This window comes from Poecilia mexicana, unplaced genomic scaffold (assembly GCF_051168715.1).
Source record: "Poecilia mexicana isolate PSO_F unplaced genomic scaffold, ASM5116871v1 scaffold_20, whole genome shotgun sequence".
Lineage (NCBI taxonomy): Eukaryota > Metazoa > Chordata > Actinopteri > Cyprinodontiformes > Poeciliidae > Poecilia > Poecilia mexicana.
Genome location: NW_028263389.1, coordinates 11,520,482 through 11,537,758, shown reverse-complemented (window position 1 = coordinate 11,537,758; position 17,277 = coordinate 11,520,482). Strand labels below are relative to the sequence as shown.

General features: G+C 38.5%; 1 protein-coding gene across 1 annotated transcript in view; it reads left to right on the top strand.

Annotated features, from left to right (window-relative positions):
* The window catches only part of prex2 (phosphatidylinositol-3,4,5-trisphosphate-dependent Rac exchange factor 2), a 101,219-nt gene extending 84,230 nt beyond the window's left edge, over positions 1 to 16,989 (top strand). The window contains exons 37-41 of the mRNA XM_014975713.2: positions 5,259 to 5,325; positions 5,532 to 5,722; positions 10,390 to 10,492; positions 14,169 to 14,236; positions 15,046 to 16,989. Coding sequence (XP_014831199.2) covers positions 5,259 to 5,325; positions 5,532 to 5,722; positions 10,390 to 10,492; positions 14,169 to 14,236; positions 15,046 to 15,091 — 475 coding nt within the window. The 3' untranslated portion in view covers positions 15,092 to 16,989. The remainder of the gene's footprint in view (positions 1 to 5,258; positions 5,326 to 5,531; positions 5,723 to 10,389; positions 10,493 to 14,168; positions 14,237 to 15,045) is intronic.
* Positions 16,990 to 17,277: the final 288 nt, after the last annotated feature.

Below are 17,277 nucleotides of genomic sequence, written 5' to 3'. Positions count from 1 at the left end.
GGATGGTGGCTGAAAGATGAGCAATAAACTTGGAGCTCTGTCCAGGTGGTAATATATATTATTATAACTACAGGCTGTTTAATTTTATGCTGTGTTCTCTTTCCCACAGCACAACACAGCCCGCAAGTCATTTGTACTAAGTTTTCCCATGCACTGCTGTGTTGTACTTTACAATTAAGCAAGTACTTGGATTCTAATTGCAGGTTAGACTTGTTTCTGTTGATATTCCTGTTAGTGAAATGCAAAGGTACATTTCCCTCTTACAAATTCCTTCAGTTTTTTTGGAGGTTTATTTCACTTTTTTTTTTTGTTTGTTTGTTTTTGTAAAATCTTGAACTTGTTTCTTAAGGGAATAACCTGTCCGAATCAGCCTGGCTCTGTGTGGGAATATATTTTTCCTCTAAACCTAATAACTGTTTGTGCCATCCTTGGCGGTGTTGACTGCCATCAGGTATTTCAGATAAGTGATGAACACATTGCCATAGAGGACTTTTGACTCGGTCCTTTTAAAAATGCACGACTAGTAGCAGCTGAGGAAACATAATATTTCTATTTCCATCTAAGTCCCTGCAACATACCCAATTAGACACTAATTTGTAAAAAAAAAATAAATAAATAAACCAACGGATCTGGGCACCCAACTCAAAAATCTCCTTGAGATGTTGCAGAGCCGAACTTAAAATTTGTAGTTCTGCCGTATAGCTGCATTCATCCTGAACCGTTACTGCAAATGAGCAAAACTAGTGGTGTTTTTTTTTTCTCTTCCCTGGAGCAACACTGCAGCAAAAAAAAACAAAACAAAAAAAAAACTGATGTCTGCTGTTAAGTTGTAAACATTTTATAAGAGTTATTCCCAGGAATAATAAAAATAAAAAAAAATCAGGTTTGCTGAACTTCAACTGGAACCTTAGTTTTGTTCTCTTTTAAAACATTGTAAAAAAAAAAAAAAGTGTTTAAACAAGCACACACCAGATGGTTTATTTAATATTAATTGGAACCGATGAAATGCGTCTTACTAAATGTCTTGTCTTGGACAAAACAAAATGGAGCTGTTATAAGCAGTTTTCCTCCCCGTTGAAAAGGCGGGAGACTTTGGCTGGCAAAGACTGTCCCAGTTTACTTACATTCACAGGAAGGTGGTGAGGCTTTGTTCTGCTTCAGCTAGTCTCCACTGAACCTCTGTTTATAAAGCCTGGAGGGCTGAGCTGCTTCCATTTATCACTTCGTTTTAAATCTACCGCTGCTTGGTTATAATGATTAAAGCTCTGTACTTTGTTATGCTTTGTACTCTAACGAAAGACCTAGATTCGTCTGATTAGAAAACCCCTCTGAGACGGACAAGCAAGGTAATCTGAAGCGTTTTACGTGAATATAAAGCAAAGGACATAAAGAAAATGTCATTTAAAAACAAGACATAGATTTAAAAAAAAAAAATAGACATACAATTCTGCCTCAGATTTAAATGTAAAATATGTCTAAATGCACATGTGGAAGCAAATAAAGAGCTGAGACGTCTTAAAATCATGTTTGACCTTTACAGGAAAGCTGCAGTAAACAGTAATGTTTTCAGTCTGTTTTTTTGAAGGGCATTTCAGTCCTAACTTAAACAACATTTTTCCAAATCAAGGAGTAAAAATCTAGATGCTGCCTGCTGTTAAGTTCCTCTCCCTGGCAAGATAGATTAAATAGGTTTCCGAATACCTGAGAGATCCAGATAGTTCTTATCTGTCAAGAAATACCAACATATATTTAGGCCATTCAGTCCCTTAAAAACCAGTCGCAGTGTTTGCAAATCAATCTTTGTGGCCACGACAGTGATTTCTCTCCTGGTGTTAATCAGGATTCTGGGAGTATCATTTTGGATGGGCTACAGCTGCCTGATTGTTTTAATGGACACCAGCACAGTAATTTACTTGCTGAAATTAAAATCATGAATCTGTTGTTCTGTGTGCACTGATTTGATGGTAAACCTGTTCTCTTTGGCAGTTGTTTTAAGATGTAAGAGAATAATTTGATAAGATTCATGACAACACCTAGGTTTCTTTACAGTCTGTTTTGCCTTACGGAGTCTTGTTCAATGCTTATTTACAACTTAGCATTGTTAGGCCATAAAAACAATGATTTCTGTCCTTTCTGCACCAAGTTTGTCCCTGTGATATTATAGACACTAATTTTGCAATTGTAATGGACTGACTGTGGTCAGATGTGGTGACAAAGTTGTGTATCTTCGGCATATGTATGGTAAGAGACGTCGTGATTGGAGCCTTGATGAACTCCGTATGTCATTTTTGTTTGCTCAGATTTGGAATTGCCAAATGATACAAAGTATTAGATACATATCTGCCTCATTTTATATACTTTCACAATGCTGTAGCATAAACCAGTATATTCTAGATTTTTTTTTCTTTTTTTTTTTCTGAGCTAAAGTTGACCTACACATGGTTATGCACACGCCTGCATTAATGAGTTTGCAGCTTTTCCTCCTCCTGGTGTCAGTGCAGCAGCATCACTGTGGGGCGTCTTAAGGCTCCTGGAAGCCCTCATTAGCTCCTAGGTTGCTTTCCCACACACGCCAGGGGATTTGTGTGGGGGAATTTAATAACAGTGAGTGTCATTCATCATGGCCTTGTGAGTGATTTACATGGACTTTTTTTTTTTTTTACACCTCTGTAGGTTCATACATTTACAAAAATATAATAAATTATAGATAATTTAGCCCTTTCCTGGTGTTTGAGTGAAAGTGAAACCACTCAAAAATATGCAAATTTTAAACTGTTTTTATACCTCAATGGATCTTTAGGGATCATTAATTTTTTTCCCCCTTCATTCTTGAGTCAACATTGTGCTTGGGAATATATCCATTCCCGCGCTACTCCTTTGAACACGTCTGCCTCTTTTCTTCTTTCTGCACAGCAGCTGACTGCGTTTGCCCCTGTGCTTCGAAGGGCCTCCAGTGGCCTATTGTCACGAAGCAAGAAGAAACAAAGTGAATTGAGTTCTCATTTCCCCAATAAAACAAACCAGCTACATGCAGAGCAGGTCATCTTTGGCTTGCAGCCAAAGTCTCCATTAGAGCCTCATGGAAACCCTTTGGCTCTGCTTAAGTGTGTGGTCAGGGATGTTGCAGTTATATTGCTGGATGAGCTACAGGCAGACTTTACCTATGACTGTCTTGATTTCCACTAAAAGCAAAAATAGCAAAAAGGAGTTGCTCACATAACAGCATCGACCACATGTGTTTTTGTCGCACAGTGGCTTCCCCGTGTTTGCTGTGTTCCTTACATGGTTTGTGGCAAACTGCAAACAGGACTTCATATGGCTTTATTTTATGGATGTTGTTTTTCTTTATGCTCCTTTAATCAACGCCAGATTTGTGAAGTGCACAACTTAAAGTGTCGACAGATTCTTCGACCTGTGTTGCTGATGTCTGCATCTCCTGCAGAGTTAAGCGTGAAACTCACGACTTCTTTCCTGCTCCTTACCAGTTAAAGTCAGAGGAACAGCAACCTTTTGAAACCAGAGAGACATGTTTTTTTTGCTCTCCCTCCTACTGAGTGAGTTTGCCTAGAGTGCCAAAACCTGCATGACTCTAAAAATAAAATAAAAAACAAAATAAAGCATTTGTACCCTTTGGATTTAATGCATTGGTTTGCGACAAAGCATTGTCTAATATAAGCAAGTATTCTCTGTCTGTGTGCAAGGTTTGATTCTCAACAAATGGGATCTTTTCCTTCTCTGTCTGCCCATTTCCTATCATATTTCTGTAAAACAAAAAGGCCATTACATCTGCATAAAAATTGCAGAAGGTTGAAGATTTCAAAAGTCCAGAACGGACTAAACGCCGGTACATTTTAAGAACGTGTTTAAGACAGATAAGACAGTTGGTTTAGATTGTAGCTGCACTGATTTTTAGACAACACAACAACAAATCAAAACCTTGTTTTGCCTCTTAGTTCTATTTAAAGTGTCTGTTCACTTTGTGGCTGTATATTCTACACCTTGACACTTTGTAACCTCCACTCTAATGTGTCTTTTGAGTGATAAGCCCATCTTGAACCAACTACGAGAGATCTTAGCGGAACCAAAAACCAAGCTCTGCTAGTTGTCGGTTTCTGCAGCACGCTACAAGGTTAATGCATAATTTGGCAGTTAAGGTTTAAATACCTGGAAAGCTGCCATAAGTGAATGCGTAACATTATTCATCAGCAGCTCAGGAGCAGATATACAGGGATGCTAAGATAAATTAGCTCACTTCTGGGGATCATGCCTCATTAGTCAAACAAATGATTTTGTAGACTCCTTATTGTGCCGTATTCTCATTTTGTCGCCTGCTGGCTAAAAGTATATTTCCAACTTTAAAAGCTTTTTGAAGAAGCATTTTATGTTTATCTGAATTAAGTACAATTTCGCTGTAAGAAAATCCTGAACTGTCTTTTGAAAGGCAGCTTCAGATTGAATGCCTCAATGCTCTTTGAATCGCTTTACAGCAGAATCAATGCAGATGAATGAGATCTGCTTCATTTAATCTTGTAAACGGTTTCTGTTTCTCAGTTTCTGTTCCAGTCTCGCCTTTAAAAACTCTATGGCCCCACCCTCCCTTTTTATATATGTGATTGCACAACTGTGTTACAGAGGCTGCGTCTTATCCTTTACCACAAGGACTAATGGAGTAGATTGATGATTTTATTACAAAGGCTTTCATGTGGCGTAATAGACCTATATTTAGCACAGTGTCTGAATGCTGAGATCCGATGCAGATACAGACTGCTGAGTTTGCACGAGTAGCAATCAACCTCAGATGGACTCATTGCGGCAGACTGCACAGCATCTGTATGCAGCCACTGGTACAGTGCTGCCTCCAGTGGACGAAGAGGGAAACAGCACAATTTGTTCTGTGCTCCATGAATGAGTGAAGCAATGGCACTTGGATCGACTCCCAGGACAAGAGATGCTTAGTCTGTGTTTCTGCTTTGCCGTGCCCAAGTTACTCTGATTGATAGTCAGACGCTGGTCCTCCATAAAAAGCAGCTGGCCTACTTTTTTCCAGTGAGGAGGCCTGTTATCCTGATGATCTAATGATGCAGAGAAACACTGACTGAAGATGGTAAACAATATATATATATATATATATAAAAAGCTTGGAATTTGATTTTTAAACAAATTTAACCTCAGTATTCTGTCATATTTTGTGTCTCACTGCTCCACATAAGGGATTGTATTAATTGTAATTAAAAATACATTCGCTCTCTCTCACTCAGGGCGTTTTTCCTTGATCAGTCCAACATACCACCCAGCACTGCACCCAAAGCTGCCCTCATAGATAAGGTAAGACATAACTTAATTTTGCATTATTGATATAATTTGTATATACAAACATACACTCAATCCCCGAGGTTTGCATGTACTCATTGCTCTATGACCTGAGACGATTTGATAATTTGACAATTTTCCCTTAAAACCTGCCTGGTATGTCAGAGGTTTGTGTTATTTTTTGCTTACGTCTCATCCTCTGTGCTCCTGTTTCCGCCCAGTTAATGCGACCCCTGAACGCTCTGGAGGAGCTCTACCGTCTGATGGAGAGCTTTATAAGCTGCCGCCGCACCGCCGCCTGCCAGTTCACAGCCTGCGGGGCTTCTGGAGTAGGACTGCTCACCGTGGCGTCGGAGCTCTGCTCGCGTCTGGGAGCCACCCACGTCGTTATGTGCAACAGCGGCGTTCATCGGTGAGTGCACTTTCCATCTCTATCAGAGTGGCGCTGTCGCTGACCCCTCCTTCTGTTGCCCCACAACCAATTAAAATGCAGAAAGTTGTGTCAGATTCCGGGCTGGTATGAATGTACAAAGTACATTGGCACAGCCTTCATTTTTCCCATTTTATATTACAGTTTCAGACCTGTTTATGTCTCCACTTGGAGCCTTTCTCTGCACAAGTTAACATCAGGTATTCTTGTTAATTGGGCTCTTTGTTCCTAAAATCAAATTAAGGACTTGTGCAGGCAGAGCGCTTTACACAGGAAGGAGACGGGTCAATTACTTCCCTTCCTGTTGAATTGTACATAAGGTTCACCTGCAGCCGAGGGCCCCATTCATCAATGCGTAAGGACAGAAATATCCTGATCGTTTGTCACTGCTGATCCCTAGTTGCTGCTTTCATCTTCATCTCATACTCCTTCCCACCACACCGCCCACCAATCTCTCTCTGATGCCCTCTTTCCTCACCCTGTGACAGTTTCCATATCTTTTTGTCTTTCTCACACACCTGTGCATCCATGCATTTTGTGTGTATGAGTGATGGCATGATTAAGTGCTGCAAAGGGACGCGCCCGCTCGCCTTAGCTCTACTGGAAAGTTTCAATGAGTCCCGCTACTTTATTAACCCACAAGCTGCATATATCACTGTGTGTTTTCTGTGTAAATTACACATGCTTCCCACAACTCACCCCGGCAGGCAGTCAAAGTGCACCGTAACATAACAGGTGACAAGTCCCGTAATACTTAGGGTTATTTGTGAAGCGGCTTCTTGCGTACAAACAGCTTCGCTGCCTGAGGCTGCAGAGTGAAGAGTGTTGGAGTGAGAATTAAAGCTGGGCCTTTTTATAGAACCAGATTACTACTAATTCACAAATGAATCCCACTGCGTTGAGTTTAAATTACATGCAATCAGCGAGCAAACATTTTCAGCAACTAGAAAACCAAGGCAGTTGATTAGTAGTGTGGAAATAGGTTCACCAATGTGACAGTCATCTAAGGCACCGTTGATTGGATTAGTTGGGCTGATGGATGAGTTTTAATAACAGCAGAAGTGGGATGGGTTGGGGGTGGGGGGTCAACAGTCCCCAATTTGCAACATGTCTCTCCCATTCAGTTCTCAAATTAAAACAATTTGAGAACTTTTTCTGATTTTTTTTATTTTTTTTTTTCTTTCAGACACTTTTTCCAACAGTTCTATCAGTTTGGTTGTGTCTCTAGTTGCGTGAAGCAAGTAGTGGTAGTTTTGCAAAGATTGTTTGGATGGCCAACATTTGTTAACCACAATCTTGAAGTCTCGTCACAGACACTTTGTAGCGTAATCTGAGACAAAAATACACTTTGATCTAAAACAGTCGTGTCCAAAGAATGTTGCCTCGAGTTGGCGGAAATGGAGCAGGAACACATCTAAGGAATGAAGTTGGACACCTCTGATCTACTGTATTACAGAAGAAAGGCGTTTTTAGGTGCTGTGATGCTGAAACCATCATGTTTCACCATGGCAGTGCTTTTCCAGCTCTTATTGTGTTTTCCAATCCAACACTCAGTCAAAAAATTTATATATCTCATTTTTACCTTGTCAAACCTTTATGGACAGGTTTGACACGGGTTTGTGACAGATTGCAAACAGGACTTTTTATCAGTTTCTTTTCACAAAGGCTTCCTTCTTCTATTCTCTAAACAGCAGAACTTTGCAGTGAACTTAGGTGGACTTTCATCCTCCTGATGATTGACTGAACAGTGTGTGCTGCCTAATGCTTGGGATTCAGTTTTATACCCTAGCCCTGCCTTTAGCTTTTCTACAACTTTATCCTTAACCTGTGTGCTGTGTTCCTTGATGCTGTTTGTTCATTTCTTGTCTGAACAGATTCACTGGTTTTATACCGCATTTAGAGGTTATTTGATTTTATTTTGATACATCAGACAAAAGGGCACTGAGCAGAATTGTTTGTTTCAGACATTTACAATCATGCACCACTTTTTGTTTTTCTTTCATATAAAATTCCAATAAAACACACTAAAGTTAGATTTACACCTACGCTTGTGCTTTTTTTCCTTTGTGTTTTTTGCATTTTCTCGATTTTTTTCCTTCTTTTTGTCCGTCTCATATATTTCTTTGTATTTAACCGAATGGGGAGTATGTACTCCACTCTGGGTGTAAATGGGATGTGTTGGAACGACATAAAACAGATGGATATAAATCATCTCCCACTATCTCACCAGCCCTAATGAACCTGGAAATTGTGTAGCTTCACACTCAAACACACACACACGCGCGCGCACACACAGATTTTGAGCGTTTCCTTCATCCTGCTCCAGCTGACAAGATATTTAAAGATCCTCTCTGGGTGTCTCCCCCTCCTCTTTGTCAGTTTGCTGAAGCTCGAAATGGGAGCTTGAAATATTTTAGGGTTTGAACTGCACGAGGACATCTTTCGCACCGCTTTACCGTGATATAACTCGGCACATTCTCTAGATGATTGTTGGGTTCATTACTTTTATCGCAGCATGCCAGGCCTGTCATAAAGTTATGCGAATGAAATCCGAGGGGACCTTTTAAGTCTTGATCTGATTGACTTCACGTAACGACTTCTGCCAGCAATGACTCCCCTGTTTCACATCTGCTTGTTTTTTCGCCCCCGTCTCAGTTAGCACTAAATCCGACCATGAGCGTAAACAAACATCTCAGATTTCTTAATAACTCCATGGTGGTTGTTATTGAATGAAAGGGAACCTTGCAGCGTAGGAGCTTTGGACACTTTAATTTGGAGTGAAAAGACTGGATCGATACGTTAGTGCTTCTTGTTATCAAAGAAAGGTCATCTGAGCAGCCTTGACACTTGTCACTGACTCTCTAAGGATTTATCAATGTGCTGCATTGTGTGGGTGTGCTTGTCTGTGTGTGCTAAGGTGAAGAAGAGAAAACTGTGGCTACACACATTGGGGAAAAAAAGTACTTGGTGTAAAATGAAATATTTTCAGATGTAATTAACAATCCCTGTTACCTGTACAAATAGTCTTAATTTTTGGTCATAAATTATTATATGTATAATGGAGAACATAGGGGGTAAGTATTCAAGCTACGGAGAAAAGGAGATGCCAAAAGATATAGTAACCCAAGCAAATAGCCAGCTATGTTTAGAAAGCAATTCTGCTGTTTTACTTATTAATTATCTATAAAATAGTTTTTCATTGCAAACTTCTTTGACTGGAAGCATCAAAAGATAGGTCAAAGTACAGAGCTTTGACTTGTGGTGTTTGGGAATGACCAATATTATATTTTGGTGGATTTTTTTTTTGTTTTGTAAAACATAATTATTTCATTGGTTATGAAGGCATTTCTAAACTCCTGAATGCACAGCTGCGCATCTTTGGAATTAGAATTGGAACATAATTTTACAGTCAGCCAACCAGAACGAGGTTCTCCTGGGATGATTTCCAACAGAGGATTCACAAAGAATAATCACTCCGACTGGAATCACTTAAGAAAGACTTGGAATTAGCAGGCATAATTTTTCCATGAGCACAATAAGTAATTCACTCAACTGCAGTGGCGTGTGTGCTCCACACACGCTGTTGAAGAAAAAGTTTGCTCCAAACGATTTTGGCAAGCCAAAGAAACCCTGGTAGAATGTCAGTAAATTACAGCAAAGTTTAAATTTACCCATAAATCGCTCAATAAATTGCTTGACTTAAATCCAATTGAAAATATTTGAAGCTTTTCAAATTTGGATATGTGGAAGAATATTTTAAAATTGTTGAGCAATGCATCTTAAAGTTGTTTTGATTCGCTTGTTTTTGTGGAATAACATGGTTTTCACCAACATCTAGTGTGAATTTCATGTCAAAGGCACAATCGCAAACAGATGCACTCTGGAAAAAAAAACAAAAAAAACATTGTGTTCCACACTTACTTAATATTTTCTCATCTGTATGACTGAATACAAAATGTGCTCCAGTTAATGAATCACAGAGTCATGTCAACACTCCTTCCACACACATTACATGCTTATGGGAATCGCTGCCAAAGGAGACGCACTGACTTGTCCTTGGACCCTGTTTCCTTTTCGCTGCAATGAGCATCAATCTTGATGAGCCTCTTCAGGTGCGCACAGTCAACCTCTAGTTTCAGTATCCGACCTCCGTTCATTCTAATAAAACCCCAAACCTCAAATGATCTGAAGCTGCTTGTTTCCTGGCTGTGACTAACCCATGTGAGGAGATGAGCAAATGCCAAGCAGGAGGAGCAAGATGGTAATGACGGCTTGCAAGAAAAAGGACCGAAATGTGCTCATGCAAATGTGATGTGTTTGGATTGAATTTTAACAGAAAATTATCATATTGTGTTCATATCAAGCTCAGACTTAGGCAGGCATTGGATTTTTGGCTTTGTTTGAGTCGATGTCAGTGAAATGTCTTTGTTTGCTGAGGGAGCCTGTTTAGAAAGTGAATCATTATGACTGTTCCCTGTGAACAGAAAACAAACGTATTGCAACATTTCACTGTGCAGCTTTCTTTGTTTTCCATTCATGTTTTATCACTTTTTGGATTAAAAATGTTATATTGGTTGGAAATTATGCAGAACGGGACTCGTTGACATTAATTCATAAAGCCTTCCCTTATGTTCTTGTCTGACCAACAGCTGCACTCTGAGTGTCACACTGGAGCAGGCCATCCTGTTGGCTCGAAACCATGGCCTTCCCCCTCGATGCATCATGCAGGCCACGGATGTCATGAGGAAGCAGGTAAGATGGTCATTAACATCCTTCAGAAAGAGTATAAGGTACTGTTCAGCTACTTTGGCAAAGACTGTAATGCTTATGGAAAGTTGAGTGGAAGGAAAGAGCTTTGGTAGAAAAAAGATGCATTTGAAAAAGACATAGCTGCAGCCTTTAGAAGCTTGTGAAGTAAAGCCAATTCAAGAGTTCCACAAATATCACAAAATTCATGTTTCTTCAGTGTGAGGTTTTCCCAGTAAGTGATGATTAGAGGAGCCATGCTAGGAGTATTGAAACCGAATAGAAAATCTAATCTGAGAATAATGAACAAAACCAAACCAAGAATAGCAGAAAAAGTTGAGGGTCACTATTAAAGTAACTTGGATGTTCACACATTGCATTGATCCAGTCATTCATACAAAAAAGACATCTCTATGAAATGCATCTTCTGTACAATACACATTTTACCATGTTTGTATTTAAAAATGTCAAATTAATGCCTGCCTCTCGAGCTCAAATCATCAAAATGAATAGGTTTAAATGAACAAAAACCACTAAGAAGTTTAATGTAAATAACACATATTTTCATACAAGTCTGAGGAACTTCCAGCTTTATTTAGATTAATTCCATGTTAACTTGCAAAACATTCGTCCAGCCTTTTGATGAATAAATAAGCCAAATTTTATTTAGCCAGAAACCGTTTTGCCTCAAAGAATATCCTTTAAAAGAGCGGTAGGTTGCAGTCCCTGTCCTTTCCTTGTCATTTCCTTTAAAACATGTATCCACTATGACTGCTTTCGTTTTTTTTTTTTTTTTTTAAGTAAAGCCAAAGAGTGCCAGTCTAAAATAGTTTTATTTTAAAAAAGTCTCAGGCTTCAATCCTGGAGACTTGTTTGCATGTCTGTTTCAGGTCAAAGATGGAAATTCTCTCTCTTTTTAAGCACATAGAGATTTTCACTCCATAAAGCCTTCAGCCGTGACCAAATCCTGGCCTGCAGCACAGAGTCTTTTTTTTAAAGTTTTGTCTGGATGGTTATGTAGTTGCTTGAAATGGAGTCAAGAAGCTGAGATTTTATAGGACTAAAGACATTTAGATTCTGGTCCTGGAAAATGGGATTTCAACTAGGAGTGCACAACACGTCATTGTGTCATTCTGTTTTAAATAAATTGCCGTTTAAAATTTTCAAGACTTTTTAGTTAAAATAGTTAGCCGAGAGATTCTTATTCTATTTTAAGTCAGTCAGTGTGTTTGTTTTTGTGCATATCAAGGTTCAAAAACTGCCAAGACACCAGCTTGGAAGCATTTTCTTTATAAAAGTGTTGTCCTAGGTGCAGCTATGAAGTAGTTTCCATAGTTTGCCTCAGAGGCAATGGCTATGGTTGTCCATTTTATCATGGTTAAGGTATGCTATGCACAAACATACTGTAAATTGTCCTTCGGTGTGAGTCTATGCATGCATGGTTGTTTGTGCATCTCTGTGATGGGGTGGCGACCTGTCTAGGATGTACCCTGCCTCTCACCATTGTCCACTGGAGGTAGGTAGCTGCCCCAGGTGACCCTGCAAGGACAAGTGTGAATGGATAGGTCCCCACATGTGACTATAGCCAAGAACATGTGTGTAGGTGGGACTGCTGGTGTTTATGTCCTCTTTTTTGCTGCGGAGACACTGAGTTATGAAACTAGCTGCATAATTAAATGTCATCTTTTTTCCTCACTTAACAGTCACACTTACTCTCAAAAGGTTGTCAGCACATCAGATGAGGAAAATCCAATCTTGTTTGACATCTACTGTGTGTGAATTGTGGACACTCTGGTTCCATAACAAACCATCTGTCAAAGTAAAATATATCTTCTAACATGTCTTATGGAAAATTATAGTGTTTCCGTATTTTAAATATTCAAATTCTAAAAACTGAGAATTATGCAAAACTGAAAGCCACTTTTTTATGATTTGGGTGTATGACACTGAAAAGTGACAAAGTGATTTGCAGACGCATAATTTACAAAATGAAGAGTGTCCTTAACTCCCAACTTCACAAGCAATGTCCTCCTAAAGCAACTCTACTGAATGAGGTGCTATTTATGCATTTGTAATATACCTTATTGATTATTACAGGTCTACTAATGTTATAGCCTAAGCTGTAAATATACATTGGGCTCCTGGTAATCGCAGAGGTTAAGTTTCACAAACATAACCAGATAGATAGAGGTGCAATTTTTTTGAAAAAGTGTGGAACTCCTTTCTACACCATTACACACCATGTTTTTAATTAAAGAAATCCATCAAAAAAGCGTCTTTTTTTTTTTTCCCTCTCTTTGCTTTACTTGCCCTGTACAACCATAGAAAACTGTGGCCATTCCAGCATTTTACTGGGATCTTATTCAAAGAACTGCAGGAAGATCCAAAGAACACATGGAAGTTTTCTGGGAGTAAAATTTTTTTGGAGAAAACGTCCAATATTGACATTTAGTGTAACCCTATTTAAAATCAAAATTACATTACAAAAAGTTAAATTTCTTTACTGACCTTTATGGGCAGCTGTGTCCATCAGTGACGGCAGAGGACATCTCTGTCTGGAGGTCTGGGAATGGATGACTGTGATAGGAATCGAATAATTGCTGATGCTATCCTGTTGTCTGGACATGACTCCGGGCTGACAGTCAGAGTTGTAATTGAGAGGTCAGCTAATGCACTTTTGGCCAGATACTCTCGCTCTACTAAAACTCTGATGACCTCCCTAAAGGAAGACTTGGAGAGTGTGTGTTTTTCTGCTTATACTCGTGCAGCACACGCGCAAAGAGGGAGTATCTGCAGGTGCAGGCGTTCTTCTCGTTACTATAAATTGAAAGTTGCTTCCTGCAACTCTGTAGGGATATATCTGCAGACTCTGCACATAGCCAGGAAACTACAGGGACCTTATGTATAAAAAAAAAAAGACATGCTCCTGACTGAGTGTAATAAAGCTCAAACAAAACACCACCACACACAGGAACCCTACTAATCTTCCAAACTCTTCACGACTTGTTTTTTTATCCTCAGTAAGCCTTTTTTTTTTTTTTTTTGCCTGTACTGCTTTGCTTTGCTTTGATTGTAAGAAAGAACAACTGCACTGCCCACAGCAATCATTTCAAATCCTCAGTGTCCTCATTCACAGCATGACATTTACTTTCTGTCATACAATATTCATAGGATGCTGTTAAGCTTGGAATTTATATACTTTTCCTTGCTGTTCTGACAGTCCAGCCTGTAATAAGCAGCCTCACCAGGGAAAAAGCTTCTCACTTAAAAGAAACTAGTGCTAGCGATGTGCATTAGGCAAAGTGGTGTCCATTAAAAGCTGCACTGCAAGCTCAACACATTCTAACAATCTCTGGTTTTATATCTGTTGAACAACAAAAGCCGAAAGGAGCTTGCGCACCGATTAGCAGCTGAACCGGTAAAATATACAAGAGTGTATAACTTTGTTGCAATTCCTGTTTATACAAATAATTTATTTCTGGAGATGCAGCACATAGAAATAGAGAAAAAAGGTGTTATTCAATAATTCAAAGCTGTGTGCTAACGCGTGTTCAACTTTCGGAGGGAACAAAATTCTTTAGTTAATTGTGATGTTTTTTTTTGTTTTTTTTGTAACTTCTCCTCTCCAGTCAACGCTGGTTGGTGATGCAATGAAACTTGGTGCATGTCTGTTTTCTTTCAGGGTGCAAGAGTTCAGAATTCTGCCAAAAATCTGGGAGTGAGAGATCGAACGCCATCATCAGTTCCAAGGTAAAAACATATGTTCATCCATGCACCATCATGTCCATAAAAATCAGTATTTTATATCCTTGATGTATATGTTAAATGTGACTCAGATTAGAGTAGTGTCGGAACTGTGTAGACGTGAACATCCACAAAACCTAAATTACCCAGTTATTCGCTTTTCTTTGTTGCTCTATCATAAAAAAAAAAAAAAAATATTGGGATTTCATTTTTTTCCAAAAATTTAAAATCCATCCTATAGACTCTTTGCGAGGGAAACAGTTTATGCCTGAAGCTACCAGCTATATACATTCAGTCGGAGGTGGGTACAATCATCAGCTCCTGCTTGAGTGTTTCAGCCATTTAGCTACAACAAACGCTGTGGAGACAATCAGCCCTTTTGAACCTTTTAGTCAAAATTTATGAGCACAGCTAAGTAGCAGCATGCGGGATGTTTTACATGTGTTTTCGTAGACCAAAATTGCTGCACCCTCTGTGCATTTCTGTCATATTTTCTTCAGTTGAGATGGTTACCTGAAAACACGATTGTGCTTCATAAATCATTTGAACATTCCTGCTCAGATTGGCTCATCTTGTGATAATGTGACATTAGTCGTAAGATGTAAAGCTGCTCAGGTGATTAATAAAACTACAGAGGATGACATTGGAATGCATGGATCTATGAAATGCTTTTAATCCCTGCAGCTGCTCGGCCCACAGACGTGAAACCAATCAGCAGATCGCTGCTTGCTCTTTTCGCTCGTGTTTGAACGCCGTACAGTGCTGCATGCTGAATGTAATGGTGTGTCACGTCCTATATGTGTTTCTCTGATCAGGTTGTACAAGCTGTGCCAGCCTCCTCCCCCAGATGGAGATCCATAATACAATGCATCGAAGAACATGCTGAAACATTCTGCAGGTTCAGCAATCAAACTTCTCCCTCCACCAGTATGTTAATCTAGTTGAAGATAGTGCCTTGTATGTGTCCACTCCAGCTGCCTATAATGTAAATAAAGTTTTAAATAGTATTTTAATGTTTTATATTGTGATTGTTGTACTTTATACAAATATTGTTTGTTTTTTTATGTATCGAAAAAGATATTTGATCTGAATGAGAAAGCAAAAGGGGTCATAAATCCCATCATGTAACTGTTTCATAAGTTTTTTGTGGAAGATATTTTAATTTCATACTCGTTTGAATCATATTGTTACACTGCCATGCAAAAGTATTTTACAGCCCTTTAACTTCATCACTTTTCATCACATCAATGTATTAAGACGAACAGAAAATAACAGAATTTTGGAAAGAAAATATACTTTTTAATGTTGATTTTTTTTTCCAAATAAAAATCTGAAAAGTTCAGAGGGCAAATGCATAGAGGAATGACATTTTACAGCAGTTGGAGCATTTTTGATGTTTTTATTTTTGGAATGTTTTTGCCAGCTTTGCAGATCTAGGAGCTGAAATTCTAGCCCATTCTCTCATGCTAAAAAGGTTGAGCTAAGTCAGATTGGATGGAGACTGTCTGTTAACATCAGTTTTTTTTAGGTTTTGCCAAAGATTCCCAATTTGATTTAGGCCAATTTGATTTGGGACTTGGGTCATATGAACAAATGAATATGCTTCGATCCAAGCCTGTTAATTGAGGTCTCAATGTTTTGGAAATATTTGCCATGTTTTCAAGTCTTTGCAGCATTAAGAGCCTTTCTTCTATGATTATTTTATTTTCAGTTCCATCTAGGTTTTTCTATTCCTGCTTGGGAAAGTCACCCCAACAACATGCTGCTGCCAGCACCATTCACTGCTGTATTTAGTGATGTACTTATTAATGCTGTCTTTGCCTGGGATGACAGCTTAGGTAGAGGCCATGTCTTGTTGAGCTTATATTTCTGCCATATTTTCATTTTCAGATTTGGAGTTTAACATTGAGCTCCGTTCAGAACTTAAGATGTAGTTTTAGCTCCTACTCTGCTTTCAGCTTGTGCATATTTTTCTAATTGCATGATGTTTTGGTTTAACTGGACGTTTTTTAGAGGCACCTGATTACAAAGGGTGAACAAAAATGGACTTTTTCCATTTTTATTTCTAATAAATGTAAAAAAAAAGAGAAAAAAAACATGCCTTTCACATCACTTTTTTTTCCTTGTTGGTCCACCATAGAAAATAAAATATTAAGATTTATATTTGCAAAGTCACAGATTTTTTAAAAATGTTAAACTTTTTCAAGCCACTGTTAAGAAGATGTTGATTAGAAGCTTACAGTATGAAAAATGACATTCATTTTGCTTAAATCATAACCTTATCTGTCCTGTTCTGTTCGTGTTATACTTGCTGCATCAGTTATTTCTGAATTGCTTTAAAAAAAAACTCGTGTTTGTGACATGATGTTAAAATGCCTCGTCAGCTAAACCTGCTGACAGTGTTATTTTGCTGTTTCTTACTGAATTTCAAAGTCTGAGTTGCGTGCACATTGAGACTCGGCGAGACATCAGCATCTCCCAGTACTTACAAATCAGAGTGCAAATGTTCATGCAACACATTAACAGCATCATGTTTTTCATACAGACAGTACTCAGGATTAAACCATCTGTCTTACTTTTAATTGGATGTAGCTCACTCCTATGCAAGCAAAAAGAGATGTTAAAAACCTATCAATAAGCTGTAATAGTGTTTCTATATTCAACTGTATGAGTAATATAAAAAATAAAAATGAAGGATTTTTATGCATATTTCATTCACACTTTTTCAAATCTATTAAAGCTGATAACCACAACATAAATGTGTGTGTTTTTGTTCTTGTGGAAGAAGTGAGATTCCCACTGGGACCCCTGAATTCTTCTTTTCCAATCCTTTACTAATTTTTTTAAGTGCTTTTGAAGTGTTTTATTTCTCTAATGGGGAAAATATATTCAAAAGTCCCAAAAAAATGAGCATTTTTAACAGTAAGAAGTAAAGACACAATTTCAACTATAGATTAAAAGAAGTAAACCTTTCTATTATATATTTTCTGTAGTTTTAAAGTTGTTGAGCAATGGGACCTGACAATGTTGTCAGAAAAACATAAGAT